At 43.4% G+C, this 26084-nt stretch overlaps 1 protein-coding gene and 1 non-coding gene across 4 annotated transcripts in view; both read right to left on the reverse strand.

Annotated features, from left to right (window-relative positions):
• CAPN6 (calpain 6) overlaps positions 1-26084 on the reverse strand; it is an 83897-nt gene that overhangs the window by 14981 nt on the left and 42832 nt on the right. For all 3 annotated transcript variants that reach the window (XM_045030471.1, XM_045030469.1, XM_045030470.1), the window contains exons 3-11: positions 22681-22812; positions 21779-21987; positions 20698-20890; positions 16822-17015; positions 14544-14621; positions 13169-13364; positions 8807-8929; positions 3170-3372; positions 55-176 (exon numbers count right to left, since the gene is read on the reverse strand). In XM_045030471.1, the coding sequence (XP_044886406.1) occupies positions 55-176; positions 3170-3372; positions 8807-8929; positions 13169-13364; positions 14544-14621; positions 16822-17015; positions 20698-20890; positions 21779-21987; positions 22681-22812 (1450 nt within the window). The remainder of the gene's footprint in view (positions 1-54; positions 177-3169; positions 3373-8806; positions 8930-13168; positions 13365-14543; positions 14622-16821; positions 17016-20697; positions 20891-21778; positions 21988-22680; positions 22813-26084) is intronic.
• TRNAL-CAA lies at positions 12641-12751 on the reverse strand. Its single transcript has 2 exons — positions 12714-12751; positions 12641-12686 (listed from the first exon to the last, which is right to left on the reverse strand). It is a non-coding gene; the product is annotated as a tRNA-Leu (tRNA).

Consider the following 26084-nt stretch of genomic DNA (forward strand, 5'->3'; position numbering starts at 1 on the left):
TCAGAGGAAATAGCAAGCAATTCCCACTCCTCCTGAGTCTTCCTTTGCACTTACCACCTGATCTGTCTTGCCTCTGTAGACCTTCTACGGAGTGAATTTTAATTTCGGTGACTATGCGAGGGTAACCACACAGAATGCTCCAGCATGTCCGTTTAGGCTTATCTAGCTTCAGCTCCCTGAAAGATCAAGATTAAGCAATTCAGACAGATTATAAATCTTTGGCGAGGAAGGTCAAGCAACAAAATAGGGAACTTCAGTGGAATTTTGACCTTTCTGGAACATCAGACTTGTAGTTCTTCACCTGTTTATTACCAATGGTTTCTGTTACAGGAATGTCCTATATTTAAGTAAATAAAAACGGCATCATCTCTCATATGACAACACCACGTGGGGAAAAAAAAACACTAAAAGTCATCAATATTAATATCAATGCAAAAACATAATGGGCCTAATCTTAATTTTGCACCAGTTTTACCCTGCATATGTCCATTGGTTTCAACTGAGTTATTCCAGATTTTGTCAGTGACCCACTCATGGGTGTTCTGGTGTAGTGGTTGGAGCAAGAATCTAGCCTATCAGTTAGAGCTGAGCCTAGATGGGGCAGGTTGAGGAGCAAAGCCAAGGGTCACAGCCGAAGTGTTAACCGGCGTTGCAGTCAGAACATGGGGTAGAAGATCAGAGCTGAGAGTCACAAACCAAAGCCTCAATGGAAGGGTTAACAGGAGTTGCTGTCAGAAGGCAGAACCAAGGGAGTCAGAAAGAAGCTGGAGAAGGAGCAGTTAAAGGCTGGGGATGGAGCAAGACTAGAGAGAAGCAGAGGCAAGATCTGGACCAAGCACAGCTGCGGGCTAGGGATGCATTGAGCAGCCACTAGAATGCTATTGCTACTGAGCTTAAGTAGAAGCCAGCTGACTCCTTCAACCTGTCAGGTGGCTCAGTCAATCAGACAGCGTCTATCAGGGCCAGCTGCACTCATTAGGTTGCCGGGAGACTGGTTCTGCTGCAGGCTAGTCCCCTGACAGTATTACACTTATGTGAAAGAGAGAAGAATAAGACCCAATGAACAAAAAGGTTCACTGTTTAGCTCAGTGTTTCTCAAACTGGGGCCGCCGCTTGTGTAGGGAAAGCCCCTGGCCGGCCGGGCCGGTTTGTTTACCTGCCAAACAGGTCCGGCCGATCACGGTTCCCACTGGCTGCAGTTCGATGCTCCAGGCCAATGGGAGCTGCTGGAAGCGGCACGGGCCAAGGGACGTACTGGCCACCGCTTCCAGCAGCTCCCATTGGCCTGGAGCAGCGAACTGCGGCCAGATTGGCTGGACCTGCAGACGGGGCAGGTACACAAACCGGCCCAGCCCACCAGGGGCTTTCCCTACACAAGCGGCGGCCCCAGTTTGAGAAACACTAGTTTAGCTGACATTAGTGAGCATGTGTTTGGGAGATGGCATGGCTGAAGAGAGTGGTAATAGTGTCATGGGTCTTTCCATCAGTACATACCCAGGTTAAAATCCACACCAACATAGCAATTTATAAGATGTTATTGTCATCTGTGCAGTGGCCTGTGATGTGAGTGTGATGATCAAAATAAACCTCTCCCCCAACAGCACAAACGGGTACTCATGTTGAAAATGTCACAGTAAAGAGGTCCAAGATTGAATGGGTTATGGGGAGACAATTATCCTATCATCCCTACAGGTGATCCCCTCAGAATCAGGCCATTGTGGTGGAAATTTGCATTGCAGCTGCCCACCATGCAATCCCAATTCTATGAGCTTTCTAAAACGTACATATCTTAAGACTGGTTTTGAAGGCTGACTTCTGACAGGGACCTCAACTCAGTATCCTATTTTGCAGGTGTAAAATTTGATGTCATTGGCACGTCCAACCTCCTGGTTTGTGACCTAGATTGCAAGACAAGTAAATGTTTTCAACTGCACTTGCAAATATTAGTGCCCACAAAATTGCACCTGCAGAATGGATGGTGACTATAAAAGTTGGACCCAGGTGCAAAAATTTCCCAAACTTTAGCGCCTACTGTGACAGGCTGACAATGTCCTGGACAAACTTTTGGACACAAGACAAACTTTACTGAATTAAGTTAAACATTATTGAATTAGGTTTAATACCTTTCAGGTCCATTGTATTAAAAATGCAAATGTTTATGTACTATTGTATGGAACTTCTTAAGCAGGAAGACAGGATTAATGCAATCACTGGGAGTTATGAGAAACCTCACAGGACTTTTTGGAACAATGCATGCAAAGTGGATTTCCTAGGAAATACCTCGGGGCAAGGGGAATGCAACTGACCCACTTCGGAACCATCCTTTTGACGCTACGCCCTGGGGAGAGAAACCAATTGTCTGCTACTTACCTGCTCCTGGAAACTCCAGATCAATGACCCCCTGCACTGTATAAAGGGTGAACTAAACATGTTCACAGGCTCTGAGCAGAACCTGGGGTGAACTTGAATCCACAAGGAAAGCACTTGAGTGGGGTTTTGAAGGACTGCCCCTGACAGAGCCCATGTTAAGCCTGGGGTGACCTCTGGGAAATTTATTAGAATGCAGACAGGTTCTTTTACTGTTTCTAATGTGTTTTTTCTGCAATGCTTTTACCTTAAGAATAAAATGGGCTTTCACAGGAAGAGCTGTGTAATACCTTATAACAATGGGTAACTACTCGGTTATTAGTCTCTGAGGAGAAAGTAAGCAGGTCTACTTAGGCAGTGTCTTGCTAGGCTACCCCAGTATGGTCAGGGGACTGTACACCTTGGAAATACCCTGGTCAGAAGGGAACAAGAGGCATGTTCCACTCAAGAGAGGTGGTGGCTAGAACCATTCCCCTCAACTGTGACAACTAAAAATGACCCCATTTTCAGAGATTCTGAGTGTCCGCAGCTCCCAGTGAAGCTAATGTGGCTGAGAGTGTTTAGCACATCTGAAAAAAATCACATCACTTTTGTTTAGATGCCTAATTCTGGCTGCATCTAGCTTCGAAGCACTGAAAAACCAACCTTCATTTATAAGAGCAAAGATTCACGTGGATGAACTTCAATGAGTGACAGAGTCGCCTTCCGTGACCTAATGGTCTTTGGAGGGTTAACCACGTCGGGGAAAGGGGAACTGGATTCAGTGGGAGTAACCTTTATACTGTTGTAAAGTAGCAAGTACCTGAGTTTTGATGGCACATCTGTAAAGAGCCTCAGGATAAATGCAGTGACGATACCGGGATAGTGTGTTGTTGGGATAAGAACATAGCGACCCCGTGCAAGGAGCTTCCTCAGGAACACAGTGCGTGTATTGACATAAAGGGAGGTTGCCACTCTTTCTTGTATTTGCAGCTTGTGTATCCGATAGTCTCTGTTAAGCTCCACCTACAGTTACACAGCACAACAAGATCTGGCATGTTTATTTCTCACTCACAGTCTTTCTTGCTGCATTGTTTGGTTCTGGTTTCCAGTGATGAGACGTGAATGCATACACAATGATGTGCTGTCACCTGAGCAGGAAAATCAAATGTTGGGTTCCCTGGCCAGCCCTACGGTACATTTAGGCAGTTCCTGGGCATCATTATACATTACAATCTGGTTTAAAATGGATTTAGTGCTAAAGGAGTTGGCTGACATCATCCTTCACCCACAAACACCACCAATCAAAATGGGCCACATTTTTTAAAGATAAATATTTTATCATATTAATAATAATACTTGAGCCTTATTTAGAGCTCTTAATCCAAGGATCTCAAAGCTTTACAGAGGATCAATATCATTATCCCCATCACACAGATGGTGAAAATGAGGCACAGAGAGGTAAAATGACTTGCAAAACAAAATCAGGGGCCGAATTAGAGGCTCTGACTCCCAGTTCAGTGCTCTGACTGCAGCACTCTTTCCCAAATGGAGAATGGGAAAGCCTTTCTACCTGCACTACGTATACAACGTTCGTACACGTGCACACGAAGTGAAGCTGCTTTATTTTCAAAGGGCCCACTGCAGAGAGAGCTGCCAGTACATGCGTCCAAGGGCAGAGCTGCAATAATAGAGCAGCAGAGTTCTGAAAATAGCAACCGAAGGCTTGTCCGGGGACTCATTCACACACAAATGTCTCTACTGCATGTTGAGGTTCTTCTGTGGCACCCTTCACAAGAGCATATAAATGCCTCTCAAAACCTGATCATCACTACAAAAGTCTTTTTTTTCCTCCTGCTGATAATAGCTCACCTTAATTAATTACTCTTCTTACAGTTGGTATGGCAACACCCATTGTTTCACGTTCTCTGTGTGTATATATATGTTCCTACTGTATTTTCCACTGCATGCATCCGATGAAGTGGGTTCTAGCCCACGAAAGCTTATGCTCAAATAAATGTTAGTCTCTAAGGTGCCACAAGGACTCCTTGTTCTTTTTGCTGATACAGACTAACACAGCTGCCACTCTGAAACCTCTCAAAATGTACAATCTGTAACACAGGAATACGTGCACACACTTTGTGTGGAATGCCCTTTGCTGTTGCTTCTAATCTGAATACAGAAAATGTTTGATTGACATCTATGTTTGGATAGCAACCTTGAAGCAATATCTTTTCTGGGGGACTGCAACATTTTCTACAGAATCATTACAACATGTATGTATTTCTCCAGCCATTCTAGTTGCAAAAGAAACACTAAATTGTCTGCTGGCATAATTTCTTTGACTTCAATGAAGCAGAGAATTTGACTTTTAAACTTCAGAATGTAATAAGCCACATTCGTTAGTAAGACTGGTCGAACATTTCCAAAAAACAAAATTTTGACAGACAAAAAAGAAGAAATTTTTGTGAAAATGTTATCCTATATTCAGATTGTTTTCCTATAATTAGGTTTATTGAATAGACAAGAATACGGAATAGACAAATCACGCTATGTTCCATAAGAATGTATTAATTACAGTCTCAATATATTTTGATACTGTGAAATTATCAAATTTATATGCATTGAATGTAAATGTCAACTTGTTGTTTATGGCACAATCAACTTGTGTACTGTTGTTTAGGGTAGGGACAATGATTATATAGTACCAGGCTCAATGGGGTCCTGCCTGGGCCTTTGGGATGCTACAGCAATATACTTAACAATATAATAGTAGTGGTGATCATCCTTGGAATGTTTCTAATGATTGAAAAATCTAAGAGTGGAAAAGCAGATACATAACCATTGCAATCTCTAATGAAAGCTTCTTGCAAACTTCATAGCAACCTAATGTCACTCAACACTTAAAAGAAGATATTAGTGTTACATACAGATAGTTGGAATTTTTTAATGATCTTTTAAAATGAAAAACTGCCCTTTTTTCCTAAATAAAATAATTGAATTTATTTGGAAAATTTTTCATTTTTTGACAAAATCAGAAATGAAAAATTGATGTTTTTCAATGTTTTCATTTTTCCTGTTTCTCTCCCCTTTTCTCTCTCTCTTCCCCCTGCTTTTTTTCCTTTTTCTGTTTTTCCCCTGAATGGAACAGCCTTCCAAGTGGAGCAGAAAGGGCAAAAAAGCTAACTGGCTTCAAGACTGAGCTTGATACGTTTATGGAGGGAATGGTATGATGTGACTGCCTACCATGGCATGTGGCCGAACTGTGACTTTTAGTTGCAAATGTTTCCAGTGGCCAGTGATGGGACATTAGATGGGGAGGGCTCTGAGTTACTACAGAGAATTCTTTCCCAGGTGTCTGGCTGCTGGGTCTCGCCCACATGCTCAGGGTCTTACTGATCACCACATTTGGGGTATGGAAGGAATTTTCTCTCAGGTCACTGAGGGGGATTTTCCATCTTCCTCTGGAATATGGGGCACGGGTCACTTTCAGGTTTGAACTAGTGTAAACGGTTGATTCTCTGTAACTTGAAATCTTTAAATCATGATTTGAGGACTTCAGTAACTCCGTCAGAGGTTAGGGGTCTATAACAGGCATGGGTGGGTGAGGTTCTGTACCCTGCAATGTGCAGGTCAGACTAGATGATCATGCTGGTCCCTTCTGGCCTGAAAGTGAGACTTAATGATGTCCAGAGTTTGCTTTTTATTCCCCCATTTTTCTTCTTGCTACTTTGCAACTTTTGAAAATTTCCTCAACTTTTGTAACTTTTCAATGTGGCCATAGGAAACAGGGGGAAAAGAGACAAATGTTTGGACACTGTTCATTCTGTTGCATTGGTTGGTAAAATGAAAAACAAGGGGGAAAATGAGAAAGAGCTGGCTGTAATTTTAAAGAATCCTTATTGAGGTTGCAGGAACAAACCATCCCAATGTGTAGAAAGAATAGTAAGTATGGCAGACAACCAGCTTGGCTTAACAGTGAAATCCTTGCTGATCTTAAACACAAAAAAAGAGGCTTACAAGAAGTGGGAGACTGACCAAATGACCAGGGAGGAGTATAAAAATATTGCTCAGGCATGCAGGAGTGAAATTAGGAAGGCCAAATCACATTTGGAATTGTAGCTAGCAAGGGATGTTAAGAGTAACAAGAAGGGTTTCTTCAGGTATGTTAGCAACAAGAAGAAAGTCAAGGAAAGTGTGGGCCCCTTACTGAACAAGGGAGGCAACCTAGTGACAGAAGATGTGGAAAAAGCTAATGTATTCAATGCTTTTTTTGCCTCTGTCTTCACGAACAAGGTCAGCTCCCAGACTACTGCACTGGGCAGCACAGTATGGGGAGGAGGTAACCAGCCCTCTGTGGAGAAAGAAGTGGTTCGGGACTATTTAGAAAAGCTGGAGGAGCACAAGTCCAGGGGGCCGGATGTGCTGCATCCGAGGGTGCTCAAGGAGTTGGCGGATGTAATTGCAGAGCCACTGGCCATTATCTTTTCAAAATCATGGCGATCGGGGGAGGTCCCAGATGACTGGAAAAAGGCTACTGTAGTTCCCATCTTTAAAAAAGGGAAGGAGGAGGATCTGGGGAACTACAGGCCAGTCAGCTTTACCTCAGTCCCTGGAAAAATCATGGAACAGGTCCTCAAGGAATCAATTCTGAACCACTTAAAGGAGGGGAAAGTGATCAGGAACAGTCAGCATGGATTCACCAAGGGCAAGTCATGCCTGACTAACCTAATTGCCTTCTATGATGAGATAACCAGCTCTGTAGATGAGGGAAAAACAGTGGATGTGCTATTTCTTGACTTTAGCAAAGCTTTTGATACAGTCTCCCACAATATTGTTGCCAGCAAGTTAAAGAAGTATGGGCTGGATGAATGGACGGTGAGGTGGATAGAAAACTGGCTAGATGGTCGGGCTCAACGGGTAATGATCAATGGTTCCATGTCTAGTTGGCAGCCGGTATCAAGTGGAGTGCCCCAAGGGTCGGTGCTGGGGCCGGTTTTGGTCAATACCTTCATTAACAATCTGGAGGATGGTGTGGACTGCACCCTTAGCAAGTTTGCAGATGACACTAAACTGGGAGGAGTGGTTGATATGCTGGAGGGTAGGGATAGGATACAGAGGGACCTAGACAAATTAGAGGATTGGGCCAAAAGAAATATGATGAGGTTCAACAAGGACAAGTGCAGAGTCCTGCACTTAGGACGGAAGAATCCCATGCACTGCTACAGACTAGGGACCGAATGGCTGGGCAGCAGTTCTGCAGAAAAGGACCTAGGGGTTACGGTGGACGAAATGCTGAATATGAGTCAACAGTGTGCCCTTGTTGCCAAGAAGGCTAATGGCATTTTGGGTTGTATAAGTAGGGGCATTTCCAGCAGATCGAGGGAGTGATCATTCCCCTCTATTCAGCACTGGTGAGGCCTCATTTGGAGTACTGTGTCCAGTTTTGGGCCCCACTCTACAAGAAGGATGTGAATAAATTGGAGAGAGTCCAGCGGAGGGCAACAAAAATGATTAGGGGGCTGGAGCACATGATTTATGAGGAGAGGCTGAGGGAACTGAGATTGTTTAGCCTGCAGAAGAGAAGAATGAGGTGGGATTTGATAGCTGCTTTCAACTACCTGAAAGGGGGTTCCAAAGAGGATGGATCTAGACTGTTCTCAGAGGTAGAAGATGACAGAACAAGGAGTAATGGTCTCAAGTTGCAGAGGGGGAGGTTTAGGTTGGACATTAGGAAAAACTTTTTCACTAGTAGGGTGGTGAAGAACTGGAATGGGTTACCTAGGGAGGTGGTGGAATCTCCTTCCTTAGAGGTTTTTAAGGTCAGGCTTGACAAAGCTCTGGCTGGGATGATTTAGTTGGGGATTGGTCCTGCCTTGAGCAGGGGGTTGGACTAGATGACCTCCTGAGGTCCCTTCCAACCCTGATATTCTATGATTCTATGAAAACCAGCCACCCCCCAAAAATCTTCACATTTCAAACATGAACATTTTAGACAATTTTTTGTAACAAACTAAAAAAGTTGTTTCATTTCAAAACCTGAGGAATGAAAGATACTTCAAAATGTTCTGCAATTTCCGCTCTCCCCCATCAACTCTAGTGTTGTGTGAACTGTTTTATACAATCATTATAAGTGCAATAGTAGAGGCTGTCAGGAGAAGGCTGAGTGGACACAATCATGTCTCCCGCATGTGGCTTGCCATATCCTGCTACTCCTTTAGCTCAAGAGGCCGGGGTTTGAGCTTTAAAACTGAAGGGTCCCAGTGATGGCCATGGTATCTGTTTATGTATTTGCAGTAACTGTGCAAGAATCTTGTTGAGAGATCTTGGGGGCAGTTAGAGATCCTGTGTGAATTATACATCTACCTGCCAAACACCCATTGCCGAGATGAAGCTGCAGTCAGGTGCAGGCTTCCTAAAGTCAGATCGATTCTGAACCCAAATGAAGATGGTGGCCTACCTTGAATATTTCAAAGCCAATGGGGAAGTTGTCCCCTTTCCCATCTTTCTTGTAAATGCGCTGATCCTGTTGCTGTAGTGAAATCAACACTTTGTCCTCAACCTTCTTGACGTCGAAGACATACTAGCAAGGGGGAGACACAGAACAGAGAACCAGCTGTTAAGGACAACATCTCTAGGATACTGTACACAAGGGCATACTGCAGAGGTACCCAGAAATGGGTTTGTCCCTGGAATGATGGTTCTGCATCCAGGATCAATTCTCGACAAGTTGTAGCTGGAAATTAGTTACAATTGTAGGGATTTTGAAAGTAATAGTATCAGAGATATTGAAGCCAGTGATTCATTCAGTGCATGCTAAAAGAGAATAGTAGCTATTGAAGTGGCATGACAGCAGATGTGCTCTGAAAACAATAGAAAAAAAAACTTAAAAAATATAAAGGGGTAAGGAGATAAAGTTAAACAACAAACTCTGGACTGTGCATTTGCTTTTTTTCTACATGGATCTCCAAGTAGGGCCTGTTTACTCCAGATATTTTCCTTACCGGTGACATGAAAATGACAAATGGGATGTATTTGATGATGTATAACGCAAGCATGAAAAGGGTTCTTTGTTCCACACCCCCAGATCCTCAGTTGCTTCAGAAATGTCTGATTTGGTCTTTCCTAGTTTTGCTGAAAATGTTTGGAAGACTCAGAAAACTTGATTGAGAGCGTGATTTGCATTTTTAACTAAGAGATATTTTATCCCAACCATGTTTAAGGGATTTTAGTTGAATAGGTTTCAACAAGACCAAACAAAAATCAAAATATTTGTACAGCCTGTATAAATAGCAGTTCCTCTTCTCAATGAATCATGCTTCACTTGTTTTTTAATTATAGTATCACTATTCTACTAGTTCACAGCGATTCAGTGGGTTTCAGAGGAAAGAGGGTAGACAAGACCAGAATTTCTAATGTACGAAAGAAGACCCGAAGAGTGTTTTTTACACCACAAACGGGGCCTGTCAGAGTCTACCCTCACTTGAAACTGGGGGGTTTCAAAGTGAGGACCCACATATATTCCCCCACCCTAAAATCCTAGGGTAGGTCTCCCTTTTGCTGCCACCACCTCGGTCAATTACGTGGGCCGGGACACCCCTGTTTTCCCCCTGTCTCCCTTCAAAGACACTCCCTGGGGAACACAGATCAACTCACAGAGGAGGAACCTTCCCCCTCCCCTCTCTCCTAGCCACTGGAAAGAGATACCTGATTCAAACAGCTTGAATCAAACCCAGGAGGAATTCTCTCTTCCCCCTCCCTTCTCTACCCGGAGATAAGCCCGTCTCACCACCGAGAGAGAGTTTCTTAGCCCACCCCCTGTATTCACAGTAGAGGGATTTAATCAAATCTTTATAGAAAGAATTTATTAAAAGAAAAACAAGAAAAATACAGAATCTCTATGAGTCCAAGCCGGACCCTCATAGGGTATAACCTTGCTAAGTTCTGGAGAGAATCCTCTCTCGTTCTCAGTACAACCAGTACAGGCAGAATTAAGAATAATCAATAACAAACACACAGAATTGCAAACATAGGATTATTAGATGAAGACACAACGTATCTTTCTAATACTCACTAGCTTGACTAGAAGAAATTAGTTCAGAAAGGTGGAAGCTGGTAGAAGCTTGATTAAATCGTCTGGACCCTTGTAATTCCAAAACGGCTAAGAACAATACACACAGCAACAGAGGGAAAAAGTTCCCTCCTAGAAATTTCAAATTCTCTTCCCTGATTGGTCCTCAGGTCAGGTGCCCACCAGGTACTATTTTTAACCCTTTACTAACTATTCATGACAGGGCCAAACACCAAATTCTTTCCCCCTTCACAGATATCTTTAAGTTCCCTGTTCCTTCCACATTCTTGCCACTAAGGGGCAAATCTAAGTTGTAGGAAATTGTCAAGGGAAAGAAATGGTGCTATTTATGTCAAGATTAGGAAGACTGGATCTCCCCCGCCACCACCAGATTATGAAGCAAATGAAAAACAGCATCAAATTGCAATGCGGCCCGACTGTGCAGCACACTGATCTTGCTTCATGTTTTAAAGAGAATGCCGGAACACTGTGACCAGTATTGAGGGTAAAGTAATCTGTGGTATGTTTAGTTTTCTCCCATTCGATGCTGCTGAAAAGTTTTCCTCACTAGTTCTCCTCAAGGGTGGACACTGGGACTGCCTGTGCTGTTATCATCTAATCTACCTTCTGGTGATTTCAGATTCCTCTGAGTCACTCTGCCCTGTAGAATGAGGCATTTTCCCTTCTTTCTCCTCTTTACCCTCACGCTTTAGGGCAGTATCATTTTAACTTTGAGGAAATGTCCATCTCTTGCAGAGGAGGCAAAAGGAAAGCTGTCCTCCCAGGCTCGCGGCCTATTATTTCTTTCTGATTTAACTGTTTCTAGTCAGGACTGAGAGGGCTCAAGAATCTCTACCTGAGGAGCGATAAATAGTGAGAACCGCTGTTCTGGCTCCAATTTTGTTCTCCTAGTAGCCAATAAAGTAACCAATAAGAGAAATTAGCCCTGGGCATGTGCTGATAGTAGACTATCAAAATGCTTAAATTCTCTTATTTTGCCAGGGAAGTGGATATCTCATAATCCCTCTGTGAAAATATTTGCTTCAGAGGAGCCCGTCAAGGGAATTCAACTATTCCCTCAGGTGGGTAAGGGACAGAAATGGTCTCTAGACTGTTGTAGTATGTGGCACAGGAACAAGGTAATTTAATTTGTCCTTAAGTAAAGGTAAAGAGTTCACAGGAATGCTATTGTCAATCTTTGAGTGTATCAGTCTAGAGACAAGGTTTAATAAGAGGAGCTCTTTTCACTGCATGTGATCTATAACATTCTTCTTACAATCGGGAACTCTTCTTTTTAGTAGCTGAACACTTAAAAAGTAGACCTACACAAATACTAAGAAAATATCCAGGATCAGAAAGAGGAACTGCCCCCTCCCCCCCATATGAACTGAATAAATTCACACGAGCTCTGATCCTTTTCAAGGGAGACTGTTTGTGGAAGAGATAGAAGAGAAGCCATTCTTCCCTGCTAGGCACCTAAAGGCAAGGACAAACGGGGAGTTACATTTGATTCCTAGTCTGAGCAATGAAGATTGCAGCTCTCTGATGCCCTGCTAAGAAAATAGAAGGAATGCTGACAGAAACCACCCATCTAAATGTAGACAAGGAGGCACAAAAACAGTCTCTGCAATTGAAAGCATGGGGAGCGCTGCAAAAAACAACAACAGAGAGGTCAATTTTCAAAGTAATACATGGAGCACTGAGTGCCCAGCTCCCACTGACAATAATGGAAGTTTTGCATCTGACTCTGCATGCGCTGTGCTGGCAATGTATGACACGGGGGAGAGCGAGGAACCAGCTAACTTTGATAGCTTGAGAGCAATCAGCTAGAATAAGAAAAAGAGAGGCTTGTGAGTAGCAATAGGAGAGTCGACTCTGGGGAAATTTCCAACTCATTTGCATATTATGGGGTTTTATATATTCTTAAGGAACCTAATCAGTGCAAAGGGATACTCCTTAAATCACACTCAGCCAAAGTCTCTGTTCCTTTAGGTGTTGGGAGAATGGACATGGATTCAGGGCAATAGGTTCATAGAATTCATAGAATATCAGGGTTGGAAGGGACCTCAGGAGGTCATCTAGTCCAACCCCCTGCTCAAAGCAGGACCAATCCCCAGGCAGTTTTTTACCCCAGTTCCCTAAATGGCACCCTCAAGGATTGAGCTCACAACCCTGGGTTTAGCAAGCCAATGCTCAAACCGCTGAGCTATCTCCCTACCCATGTGTCAGAAATGGGATTTGAACCCACGCCTCCATTCGGAGACCAGAACACCCAGCCCTCAAGAAAGGAAGGCACTTTGAGTCTGGCACCTTAGACCACTCAGCCATCCTGACATCCTCACCTCCCTTCATTATCATCCATGAGGGACACCTCCTCCTGCCTTGACCATGTGGGCCAGGCTCAATATAGCTAAAAATGAGTTTTAAATAAATATTTATATACTCTGCAAGGTATTACATAGGTCACTGAAACATAGATGAGTCTTTATACTGTGACAATCTCTGACAATGTTTAAACCTGGGTGAGATGTTTGTCTAAAAGTTCTGCTCTAGGAATTATTTTGGGGGAAGTTCATGGCCTGCATTCTATGGGAGGACAGACTAGGTGATCACAGTCCCTTCTGGTCTTGGAATCTATGAAACAACATGCTCCCAGGTGGTTTTTAAATGGAAACGCACAGGCTTCCTGTTCAAGAGTGACCATTGACACCCAAGTATTGTCTTCTCGATTCAGTGTAAATGAACTCCAACCTGGGGATTCTGTAAGAAGGTGGCTCTGTAATCGAAACATCCTCCGGAGCGGTTTTTCAGTGGTTCTGAATGCTTGGTCCACGCCCCATGCACCATTTTCTTCTCCCAGGTTTTGTGGATGCTGAAGTACGAAGTGTTCACAAGACGACAGACGTCAACATCGGTGAAGTTCTGACACCAGTCATCAAATGTCATCCTGAGCCAGGGACATAAGCAAGGCATGATTTGTAAAAAAGCCTCAAGCTCTGCATAAAAAGGATAATCATGCCCATCTGTGGCACGACACCGTATGGCACCTTCTAAAGCTCAAGTTGAGGCATCACTCGTCTTTGACCGTAACCCATCTGATCCTAAGAACACGGTTATAACCACAGGGCTGGAACTGGCACTGTATGTCTGGCATTGGGCGAATGCCATCTCTGTACTGGCTACAAAGGTTCTATCTACAACACGCAAGCAACCATTTCAATACATGGTTACAATGTGGGTCCCTCCTGGAGTGTACTCAGGATTTAAATACAGTTTAACATTGTCCCTAAACTGTGCTATGGCATGTGACACAGTTAAAACCCATTTAAGTCTCATCTATAAGAGTGTTTTAACCAGGAAACATTGCTGTAGTTGTGTCACCTGACATAATTGCAGATGGTCCGGAAGATTAAAATCCGGTAGGGTCAGTCTAGTAATCATGGACTGGGGTCTCTCCTGACATAGAAGAGGCCTAGAACCAAACTCTGCATTTAACCCCTTGTTCCCAGTTCTGACAAAGCTAAGAGTATGCAGTGACACACTGACCCTTGGGACAGGAGAATGTCTTTCGATAGTGACCCCTCCCAGCTGACTCATCAAGGTTCCAGAGATTCTCTCTGGAATACAGCGCCCCAAGCCTGGGAAACAATAACTAGGATCAAAATTAGTTAATTACACCCTTATTTACAGGTACCTCACTACTACTGTGATGGGTGGATTGGAAATCCATTAGGTAAATACAGTACTAGGCAGATACAGTTTTAGATGCCGTTTGGGAGAACGCCTGCCATTTGATAGCGTGCCATGCACAAATCAACTTAGGAATAAGGGAATTTTCCTAAATATTGAAGGATTATGGCTTTGAGGTGCCTGAAATGTAAGTACTCATTCAGGCCTAAGTATTTTGTTCCATTGTTTCTTTCACATGTTTTCCATTCCCACTCTCTGAGAATCTGAAGAAACACCAGTAGCTAATATCCAATGTCAGTAGCTGCAGAACAATCACAGATTCTCGTGCATTCATAGAAATTAGACTTGAGGGAGGTACAACACTGGGACGAATAACAACTGTTGAATTTAGCCAGCTCCAGTAGAGGTTTCCCAAGCAACAGACATTTTTACTCACCAGAACTCGCCATCATTTTGAACAGTGAGTCCCAAGCTCTTACGCTCCGAGTCGCTCACTTTCTTCCATTCTTCGGACCTGGAAGTAAAAAGTGGTTTAATACGTGAAATTAAATCTTCTCACTTGGAAAAAAAAATTCCTTTTATTGTCCCCTCACATTAAAATATCGTCTGAGCACTGATGAGGTGAATCATGTATAGGGAAGTTTTGTTGCCTCACACAGAGGCATTTTTTAAACCAGCCCCGATACATGGTTAAAGACAAAACGCTAAACACATTTAAAGCAGCACTTGATTTACTTCCCTTGACAGCCTCTCCCTCAGTATAGCTGAGCCGTTGGCTTGGAAGGTCAGATCTGGATGAAATTTCCACATGAGAATGGCTTTATTCCCCAAGGACCCTCAAAATGTACATGAGCTGCTCTGGAAACACAGCCTGAATTTCCTCCTGAGCTGTTTATCATGCTCTTCATTTGGATGGGAAGGCATTATCTAAGGGGCGGCTACACAAACATTTAGTTCGTGGCAAGCTGGGGTGTGACCAACCCCACATTAGCCTGCCGCCATCTCACTGTTTGTGTGCACTCTGCTGATGTACATTAACAGTCTGCTAGTGCACTTTGATTTAGTCCTGTTTCGAGGAGGGCTAGATGAAAGTAGGGTGACCAGATGTCCCGATTTTATAGGGACAGTCCCATTTTTGGGTCTTTTTCTTATATAGGCTCCTATTACCCCTCACCCCCTGTCCCAATTTTTCACACTTGCTCTCTGGTCACCCTAGATGAAAGTGCTCTAACAAACTGTTAATGCCCAGTCCTCTTCGAACCAGGCCTAGATCAAAGCAGATTGGCGAACTGTTAATGTGCATCAGCAGGGTGCACAAACATCTAGACCGAGCAAGCTGCTGTGGGATAGATTCACATCCCATCTTGCCGCAGTCTAATTGTTCACGTGGGCAAGCCCTAAGGACAAGTCTGCACTACAAATTGACATCAGCACAGCTGCACCAATGCAGTAGTGCTGCTGTAGCACATCTGGTGAAGACACTCTAAGCCGACAGTACAGAGCTCTCTTGTCAGCTTAACTCCACCTCTGCGAGAGGTGACAGTTATGTCGGCGGGAGATGCTCTCCCTCTGACATAGCATGGCGTTAAGCTCGGTATAACTACGTCTCTCAGGGGTGTGGATTTTTCAATGGGCCAGCTCCTCAGATCTTGCTCATGCCAAACTCTACCAAAGCTAAAGGGAGTTTTGCCAGAGAAAGGGCTGAGAGCGCACTTCAGAATCTGGCCCTCTGTCTCTAGTATAAATCAAGACAACTTGTTTCTCTTTGCATCTGGCCAGCTCAGCACTTTGTTTAAACTGGGATAAAGCGCCGACTGAAAGTAACAGCCTCTTTGTCAGATAAAAGAGGAAAGACAGGGAAGTTGGTACACTGTCATTAAGGAGTATCATATTATTAAGTGTTAAAAGCATTGATTAAATGCCCTAGAAATGGCCAACTGAAATGTTTATTTATTTCTTGTATGTTTAAGGCCTCGGGTCATGGAACAAACCCAGCAGAACCAGTCACTCTGCTCCTCCTTAACTCGCTGGAAGGGTCTCTGCAGAACCCATGACCCATGTGATGATCCATTAGAAAGTCATTTCAGAAATAATACAATTTGCACTTTGATGGCACATTTCATCATTACCTCAAGATAGCCTAAGAGGGAACATTTTTCAGATAGGAAAGTGAGCCACAGAAAGGCTCAGTGGCTTGCCAGGATCATGCAGGGGGTCTGTGACGCAGCTGAGAATGGACCTCCTGTCCTTGATTCATCATCCTTAGGCTTCAACCACAGACCATGCTGCTTGCCAAAAGAATGCTGCAAGAGGCATGCTGCAGTCCAGAATGTAAAGTAAGCCACATCTCCCCCATTGCAGCAGGATGTGGCATCCCACTTGTTCATAGGCTGCTATGCTTGGGAAGAGATGTCAATGTCAATGAGGCTCTTGCCTGGTGGAATGACATTGCATTTCATAGAGACACAAATTGGGTGAGGTTGTATCTTTTATTGGACCAGCTTCTGTTGGTGGAAGGGACAAGCTTCCAAGCTCCACAGAGCTCTTTGTTGGGTCTGGGGAAGGAAGCTCGAAAATGACTTACCTTGTCTCTTGTATCTTGGGACAAACACTGCAAACAACATTGTGTTTCTTAGCATTTAATCACACATCTAACTTCCAGCAGCCAAAAATGACAGCTGAATTATTGTGACACAGAAGCCCCCAGCACGTACTGGTCACTCCATGCACCGTTCCACTCCTTCTTTCCCCATGGATTCCTCATTCTGATCATGAAGAGCTTTTCTGACTTAAAAGAGAACAGGAGCCTCTCTCCGAGGCGCACCTTCTGAATTGCCGTCACCGAGTAGGCATGGCCTATGATCAGACCCATCTCTGTCTCCACCTCGGTGTCATTGGGGGATGAGGTCTGCAGCACACAAAAAAATCCCACAAGGAACTAATATGAACTTCAAAATCAATAAGGGCACCTGGCCATACACAGTCAAGAGGTTTATTTTTTTTTTACATACAACTGTGGGTTTCCTTGTAGAAATATAGTAACAGAGGAATTGCCATAATGGATCAAAGCCAACATCCCTCTAGTCTGGTATCAGGCAGCCTAAGGATCTAGGGGACTAGAACCCTGATCTGGGGAGGTTGGGGCAGCTGATGTTCTCACATCACTACCAGGAGGCCATACAAAGTGAAATCCAGGGAGTACTGTGGAGATTAGGCACCGCAGCATGTACTGCCCAAAGAATCCAGAGAGACAGCACCCTGTGGCCTTCTGATTGTCCCATGCTCACTATTTAACCCTAGAGGGTGGCCCAGGAAGCTGTCTGGGCAACCAGGCAGGTTTCTGGCTTACTGTGATGCCAGACCTCAGCTTGCTTATTGGTCTCCAGTCTCTGACCCCAGCCGGACCCTGACTCTTGCCTAGTAACTACCTCGACTCTGAACCTGGTCTGACTCTGACCTTGGCTCTCACCCACTGATCCCAGTTCTAGTGATTATGCTGGTCCCTGTGTGCCGTCTACTGCTGTGTGACAGTCTGTGCCTCTCTTGTGTATGCTGATGCTATCAGATGAGTTTCCTCAGGGGACCTTAAATTAGATTTGAGCCCAGGTCTCCAGATGTAACAGGTTAGTAGTGTGTTACCCTGGTGTACTGCCAGGCCTGATCAACTACTGATCTAAGAATGTTTGACAAATGTTTCTCCTGCACTTGGATTTCTATCTGTTTTATGCAGATGGAGTTGATTCAAAGCCCATGGAAAAAAAGATTCCCATTTAATAAATGGGTTTTGGATCAGGCCCTTATATTGTTTTTCTTTCCTGTTGGGCCCGGTCCTGCAGGCCTTACATACTCTCTACACAACCAACACTCCCATTGGAGCAGCAGGAATGAGTTGTTAGGGTTTGGCTCATTGCATTTCTCAGTTCTCTGCATGGAACCAAAATCAAATCTCAGCGACGATACCAGCCTTTGTTCTGGTGGGAGGAGAGGGATGGACTACAGCACTGACGGTGATGTGTGACCATGCCAGACATTCTTACCCATTTCAAATCAGCTGGAAGATTTGAGCAGCTTGGTATATAAATTAGTAAAAAAAGAAGCAACAGCGCAACTTCTCACCACCTCTAACTATCAGATCAGGTCTGACTGATGAGCTAGAAATTCCAGGACTAATGCCAAGACCACAGTGTATTTCAGCGACAACAGCTCATAAAGAATCAGTTCTTATGTTATATTGAGAGCCACTGACATTTCCCAGGGCTTTCTTCCCCCCCGCCAATCTAACACTTTCTTTCATTTGTACTCCTCACAAATAAGAGCACAAGTTTCCATGACAGCAAAGGAGTCTATAACCATTCCTGCTTGTTAAACCGTAGAGCCAGAAGAATCTCCATTAGCAACTGCACTCTTCTTTTCAGCAGGATGGCACCTGGCTTTTTCACTTTCTATTTAAGTTTTTTTTCCCCCCCTTTTAAATAAGAAATGTAAATTGCCTTCTGTTTGAACTACCACATGTACAAGCCCTGGGATGTTCTGTAAACAAAGGAGCATGTTGGGTCATTTCTAAATTGGGATGTAAGCCACTTAAGTATTAAATATTCTGCTGTTAGCAAGCACTGTGGTGCGTATAACACACTTATCGGAGCTGAGAGGTAAAATGCTAGCGAGGCAGTTTTACAGACCATGATAAATCAATAAATATAGTGCCTGCATAACAATGTTGAGAAGCATTTGTATTTTATTTGATTAATTCAAAGGGAAGAAATATAACTCCAGGGGAGAATGGAAAGTACTAGCAAGTGCTTAATTTTATTCCAACCAGCTAAACTTTTACCTTTTTCCCAAGCTCTTGCTATTAAATAAACAGCCTCAGCATTTTTTAGTGATAATTTAAATCACCTCCCTGGTATTTCTGTCCATTGCCATCACATTACCAAGCAGGATGCGCGCCTGAGGCTTTGGGGGAAGTTAGTGATAGAGCTTGACAGAATTTTTTTTTTTACATTTTGAGTTTTTGTCAACAAAAAAAAATCAACTCCCCAAATATTTGGATTCTGAAGTGCAGCTGCAGTGCCGAATGGGAGCTGGAGAATGGGAGCATGTGGCTCCCAAACTACATCATGCTCCATTCTGTAGGCTGGTAGTCCATCTCCCAGGCACTACGCTCTCCCTTCTTGGTGAAAAGAGGCAGTGCATTGAAGCAGTGGATGCCCAGTCATAGTTAGAGCGATGATTCTTTGGGGGACCTACACACTTAGTTGACTTGCTTTGCAGTCATGGGATAATCTTTCAGTTACCACCAACTTTCTGCTGCAGAAGTGGGGCAGAGCTGATTGTTCTGGGATCGGCACTCACATGCCAATGTTTATACATTCATATTTTCAAGGAACAATTTCCAGACAAAGCAGGTAGTTGGGAATTCATATTGCAGACTATAAGTACTAACCAGTTAATCACCACAGTACTTCTACGGTGGAGGTAAGTGGTATAATTTCCATTTTACAAAGAAGGAAATGAAGCCAAGAGGTTAAGTGACTTGACTAAGCCCACAGAGGTTAGCCTTGACATTTATAGGTCGCCAGAATTGAAAGGAGAGGGCAGTGCAGCCAGGAGCTTCATAGAACCTTAATGCTGCCCTGTTTGATCTTATGGAATTATCCCTGCTCCCTTTTATCCCCAGGGCTCCTGTCCAGAAAATAACTAAACACAGTTTCTAAATAATTTTAAAATAAATTCACAGAAAATCCTAAAATGCATGGGGACCAGTTTGTTTTCCCTTCACTCGTGATGTCATCTTCACTTAAGGTGGGATTTTCAATGGCTTTCAGCATTGGCCTAACCCTGCTTCCACTGAAGTCAGTGGGAGCTTTAGCATAGGCTCTGGGAGAGCAGAGTTAGACCAGTGACCAGCACTTTTCACAATCCTGCTGGTAGCTTCTTGGGGCAGGGAGCATGTCTCTTTGCTGTCTTGTAAAGCATCTAGCCCACTTTGGATGCTTTGTAAATATGTATAGGACAGTCTTAGCCAGCAAGTATTCACAGTATTTTTATTTGACCAGAAGCTTTAGTGAAAAACATGAAGCCCATGTTCCTGCTCTGAATGGCTGGATGAGCTCACCACTTCCACTCAGCTCCGGTACTACATTGACACAAAGATGGCCCCATCACCACCAGCAGGAAGAACTGGCAGCTCAGTGCTTGGAAAAGTGATTTTGTAAACAGGTTTCAGCAAGAAGTTAAATGTCTTAAGGGGACATGGTGCCAGCCGCCTCGGTTGGAAGTCAGGATATTCCAAATTTGTTCATCTCTGCTCAAGTTTAAAAAGTGGGTACCTCTCTCCATTCAGAAAGGAGAGAACTTCACATCCATGTTAAGGTCAATGGTGGGGCGCATGACTGTGGTTTCCTGAATTATAGCTGGTGGCTTAGGGAATTGTTCTTGGCTGACAGCATTGCCAAGTCATTAGCTTTCTACAAACAGCCTTCTCAAAATCCAAATTAAGGATATGCTGAATATATTTATGCTAAAATCGTTTTTCCAGGCAAGAAAACTCATCAGAATAAATCATTGTATATCAAAGTCTGCACACATACCGTGATGGAACAGCTGATTAACCCGCCTCTTTTATGTACTTTCAGCAAATCTTCAAACAGCTTCATTTGCTCAGAAATATTCTCACAATATTTGCCCTTTACCAGGTCAATGGATTCTGCCACTGCTCCAGTGAAATCGACAATTGCATCTGCGGCAGTGCCTCCATCCAGGGCTTCATAAGACTCAGCCAGCCTAGAGGTAAGGCGGAACAAATTGACTCACCTTATGGCTGTTAAAACCAAGCCAAATGGGATTATTTCTGTGTAATATTTGAGACCATCCAGAAAAAGGATGACAAGTGTGTCGGAACAGCAGGGAACTGGGAAGAAAGCTTTGTTACACTGCTATGCAATAGACTTGAGAGCGTCCCTAAGATTCCTGCTCTCTGAATTGCTAGAATTAGATGTAATGAAGAGGAAACATGTTTTTTGTAAGACGCATAGGAAGGGAATCACTGCCTTAGGAGCACCTCCTGGCTAGAGCTGGTCAGAATTTTTTTGTCACAACAGTTTAATGTGTGAAAATGCTGTTTTGATTTTTTCCCCAAATTGTATCAATTTCAACAAAAAATGTGGATTTTTTAAAATGTTGCCACGTCCAATTTTCATATTTTCAGAATAAAAAAAGTTTTGATTCTTCATTTCAAAGCAACTTTTCATTTCAAAATGTAAAAAAAAATGTAAAAAGATCAAAATGAAACACTTTGAATTTATTAAAATGAAATGTTTTGACTGACCTGAAATGATTTTTGTTTCCAGAATTTTCTTTTGCAATAAATAAATGAAATGAAATGCTGGCTTTTTGTCCAGAATTCGGATGATTTTTTAAAAAGTTTGAAATGTTTCACAATAATGACAAGTCTGATTTTGACCAGCTCTGCTCCTGGTAGTGGATTAATGAAGGGTTCTGGACGCAGTCTCAAAGGTACATATTCTCCAAGAGCAGCCACAATTGGGAAGTAACATGGGGGGGAAATATGATAGGGGTGAGAAAGGAAATCAGTAGCATCTGAAATGATAGAGTGACTTTTTATGTGTAGCTGAAATCACTTAAACTAAAGGACATTGAGCGAATTCATACTTTGCATAAGCTTTCTCCAGCAGTGCGCTCCAGAATTCATTCTCCACGTTGGAATGGCAGTAGATCAGCTCCCCATTAATTGTTGGCAATCTGTCATCTATGACCACGTCAGTCCACTGTCCAAAATACCAGAACTGGAAGTGAAAAATCCCAGCATATTTCTGGGGTTTCTTTGAATCCCATTCTTGTTCCTTAAAGTTTGGAATCACCTGAGAAATGAAGAGAAGCACAGTTCACCAAACACGAGTGAGACCTAATCAGGGGGTGGCTTGAGCTGGTTCCTTGGCAGATACCACAAAGATCACTGCTCTGGCAGCCCAGTCAGCCTCTGAAGATCTTAAGCTGAAATCAGTAGAATTGCACCCACCTACACCAGTAGTGAATTTGGTCCCAAAGTACCTAAAGTCCCATTTTGTGCAATCCATACAGAGAATGAAAACCTATCCTGAGGGAGGCTACATGGCATGGGGGTGATATTTGCAGTGACTGATGGAAGCATCACAGTGCAGGTGCCCCCTGGTTCTGCTACATCCTCTGCCTGATACCAATGAGGTCTGGGGGAGTCAGCTCAGTAGAGAGTTGCTTTCTTGTCCTCCGGGCAAGACACATAATAACAAGCTATGGGAGCAGCAACTGGTGAGAGGGACGGCATACAAAAATGAGCAGCTAATGAAAATTTGGACCTCAAATGCCTGCTACTCCCCAGCTGTATATTCTTCCTGAAGGAAGGGAGAGGAAGTGTGGATCATTGGTTATGCTAAATTATCACTGACAGGAAGGAAAATGAGCAGGGTTTATACTGACAGCTGTCCCACCCCACTGCAGGACACCTCAGCTCAGGGCACTCAGCTCTCCTTTGGGGACAGGCTTTATGTCAAGCACCAGCATATTGGGTCGCATACCTTTTGCCAGAGATTCTCCCGAAGAGCCAAGCAGGAGCAAGCCGCCACAAACCAGCAGTTCCCCAGCTTCCCTTGGTGCAAGTCATGGGCGCTGATTCCATTCACAAACAGGTGTGGGTCTTCACAGAGCTCCTTACACAACAAAAGAGAAGTTACTGGTACGCTTGGGAGCAAAAGTATTTAAGAGCCCAGTGGGGAGTTAGAAATGGAACTGATGGGACTAAGGGCTGGTCTACACAGGGACATTCAGGAAAGCTAAGGTGAATCAATGAAAGGTGTGATGTTAATGCACATTAGACCCCCATGTGGATGATCTGATTTAGGAGTAAAATGGCTCAAGTTTGCTGTAGCATGGAGGATTAAGCTACCGTACACTAAGGCTATTTTAGTCCTGAATGAGAAAATCCACATGAGGGTTCAATGGGCTTTACCTTATGTGCATTAACTTCACACCTTTCATTGATGAACTTTCCAGAGTCTCCCATGTAGACTACCCCGGAGCGGCACTGAAATTGCAGGAGCAGGCTGGAGAGGGCCAATTCTAGTTCTCCATGGTTCCACAGAACCCTCCAGCAGTGGAGCATTAGTATTAACAGGTATCAGTTGCACCATGGCTGTTGTGGAAGCTGTGCCCTATACACAGGAACTTTTTCAGGGGTGACATATTACATCGTAATTACAGCCAAGAGTTGGATGGAGCAGTTCTCAATCACACACCACAGCAACACTTCTCTGATGGCCCCAACCAGTCTGCAGCATTTAAGCTTTTTTTTTTTTTAAATGTTCAAACTTGGAAGCTTAAAGTTAGGCACTGAAATCCATAAGTAGGGATGGGTCTTGCAAAAGGATCAGCGTGGGAGGGCCCTGTAACATGCGAATCCATTTCCTAGTTCCATTCATCTAAACAAGTGGCTTGATTTTAATAAGTGCTGAGCTTCTGCAGCTCTCCCTGAAGTCAAAAAAGAGCACAAATACTCTGCCTCTCTGAATGTCAGGACATACAGTTAGGTGCCTACATATGGATTTAATCGCCTAATTTAGGCACCATATTTGAACATTTTTGCCTGAGTTTCTAGCTCTTCATACAATATGAATGGATGTACAGAATGATGGAGGGTAACATCTGACAGTGCATTTTGAGGAAAGACATGAATGAGAGGGGAGTGATCACTAAACACCCAAGAGCAGGGAACTTGCTGCAAAGACAAGGTTGGGAGAAAAAAGAAGGGAGGGGTAGGCTTGGGCAGAGCGAAGGACTCAAAAGAAGACATGGCAAGACATGATTGCCCCTCACACTGGAATGCTATCATCTTACTGCTTCTGTCATGGCTTTTATCATGGCTGATACCTCAGGGTTTGAACCGGGGACCTCCAGAGGTGAAAACATTAGCCTTGTTGTCCACATTGGCTTTAATTTGCCTCCCCCAAAGGTTTTCCAAAGTTATTTAGACACCTAACTGCCAATGAAATTCACCTAAAAGCCTTTGAGGATTTAGCCCTGTGGCTCTAAGCGTGCAGCTACAAGTATTCAACAAGCACAGGGGGCTGAAAGAACACAGCTTTTTGAGAGTGCTGGCTTTGTTAGCATTACCGACCACTCATCTCGCGCTCCTCGGGAAAGTAGCTCTTCTGAAATCATACCGCATTGACATGCAATGCTCAGTACTTGGGGTCTATGCAACTCCAGCCCCACGTTCCCAGAGATAACACAACTAGTAGCACCTTGCAAGTTGTGTGTGCTTGGTAATCTGAAATTCACACTTCAGTACCCGCTGAACTGCGTTCTAGAGACAGCAAGAGAAGTGGGGGGCAGAGAGGGATGGCAGTGAGAGTTGAAACGGTGGCACGACAGGGGCAGAGTTAGTAGCAGGGACGAGTGTGGGAGATGGAGCGGGTAGCGATGGAGGGATGGATTCTTTTTTAAAAAAAGGATATTGGGCTTGTTTTTTTTTTAATTTTTATCCCAGTACTATTTTACTCATTTAACAGCATTTCTTGGGAGAACTGTTGAGCATTCGGAGACACAGGCAACTGATCACTAGTCAGTGCTTTATTATTCTTCTGTCAGTAATTCTTACAAGTAGACTTCATGTACTAAAAATTTTACAAGAAACTTTGAATAATGTAAGTTACAAGAGAAAGTACATGGAAAATCTGGTATTGCTGGCGTCAGCTATGCACAGATTACTTACCTGCACGATTGACAGATTCATTATGTTTAGCCAGAATGTACAGGAGCTTTAGCACAGGAACTGAGGGCAGGAACTTCAGCTTCTTGCTACAATTTAGACCACCTGGCCTTTTCTTTGCAATGGTGGTAAACATTCCAAACCCAATGAGGATAAATCTCTAGATTATCTTTTGCTAGACTTCTAAGTAACACGGTCAGTAATATTTTCTAGTTTGTTTTTCCTGTTGAAATGTTGTCATTGGCATAATTAACATGGGGTGGATTTGTTCTCAGGAACAAAATAGTCCAAACATTTTTGTTGTTGTCTCTTTAGGAAGCCAAAAAAATATATTGAAAGAAATTAAGCACACCCATATTTGACATGTCCAAACAGGAAATTAATCTTATTTGTTCTCCTTGCCAAAAATAGCCATATTAAACTATTGAGGGGATAGTTATATGGACATTTGTCAAGTGTCTCATATAGTCTTATGTAGAGTCCCGAAGCAGCTTGTGTCAAAATGCCAAGCATGTGGATATGATTAGAGGGAACTGACCACTATGACCCAAAGTAAACACTGGGCTGAAGAGCTGATCGGCACTGCCTCCGTGTTTCTTCCTTGTTTTTTTAAGAGCCTGCTTGATGCATTTTTACCTACTAAAATATTTAGCATGTTTGGAATATCTGAAGCTAAACATTAAGCAAAAACAAATGATGTGATGTATATTTTTCTTATTATTAATTACAGACACTGGAATAGCACCCACGACCATAGTATCTGGATTTAGATGAAGCAAACAAATAACTCCTATGTTTCAGAGTGGTAGCCGTGTTAGTCTGCATCAGCAAAAAGAACGAGGAGTACTTGTGGCACCTTAGAGACTAACAAATTTATTTGAGCATAAGCTTTCATGGGCTAAAACCCACTTCATTGGATGCATGCAGTGGAAATTACAGTAGGAAGATATATATACACAGAGGACATGAAAAAATGGGTGTTTTCAGTTAATCAGAGTAATCAGTTAAGGTGGGCTGTTATCAGCAGGAGAAAAAAAATTTGTAGTGATATACTGTTTCCTTTTTTTCCCATTGTTTTTGCAGTGTATCAGGAGGAATTGATAGTGTAGGAAACCATTGCTCCATCTAATCCAGATTTTCTTTAAGAGATATCTATATTGCAACTATCATGATCATCAGGCTTTTGATAATGCTGTTTCTTAGGGCTCCCAGGAG

Source organism: Mauremys mutica, chromosome 9 (genome assembly GCF_020497125.1).
Source record: "Mauremys mutica isolate MM-2020 ecotype Southern chromosome 9, ASM2049712v1, whole genome shotgun sequence".
In the NCBI taxonomy this organism is placed as follows: domain Eukaryota; kingdom Metazoa; phylum Chordata; order Testudines; family Geoemydidae; genus Mauremys; species Mauremys mutica.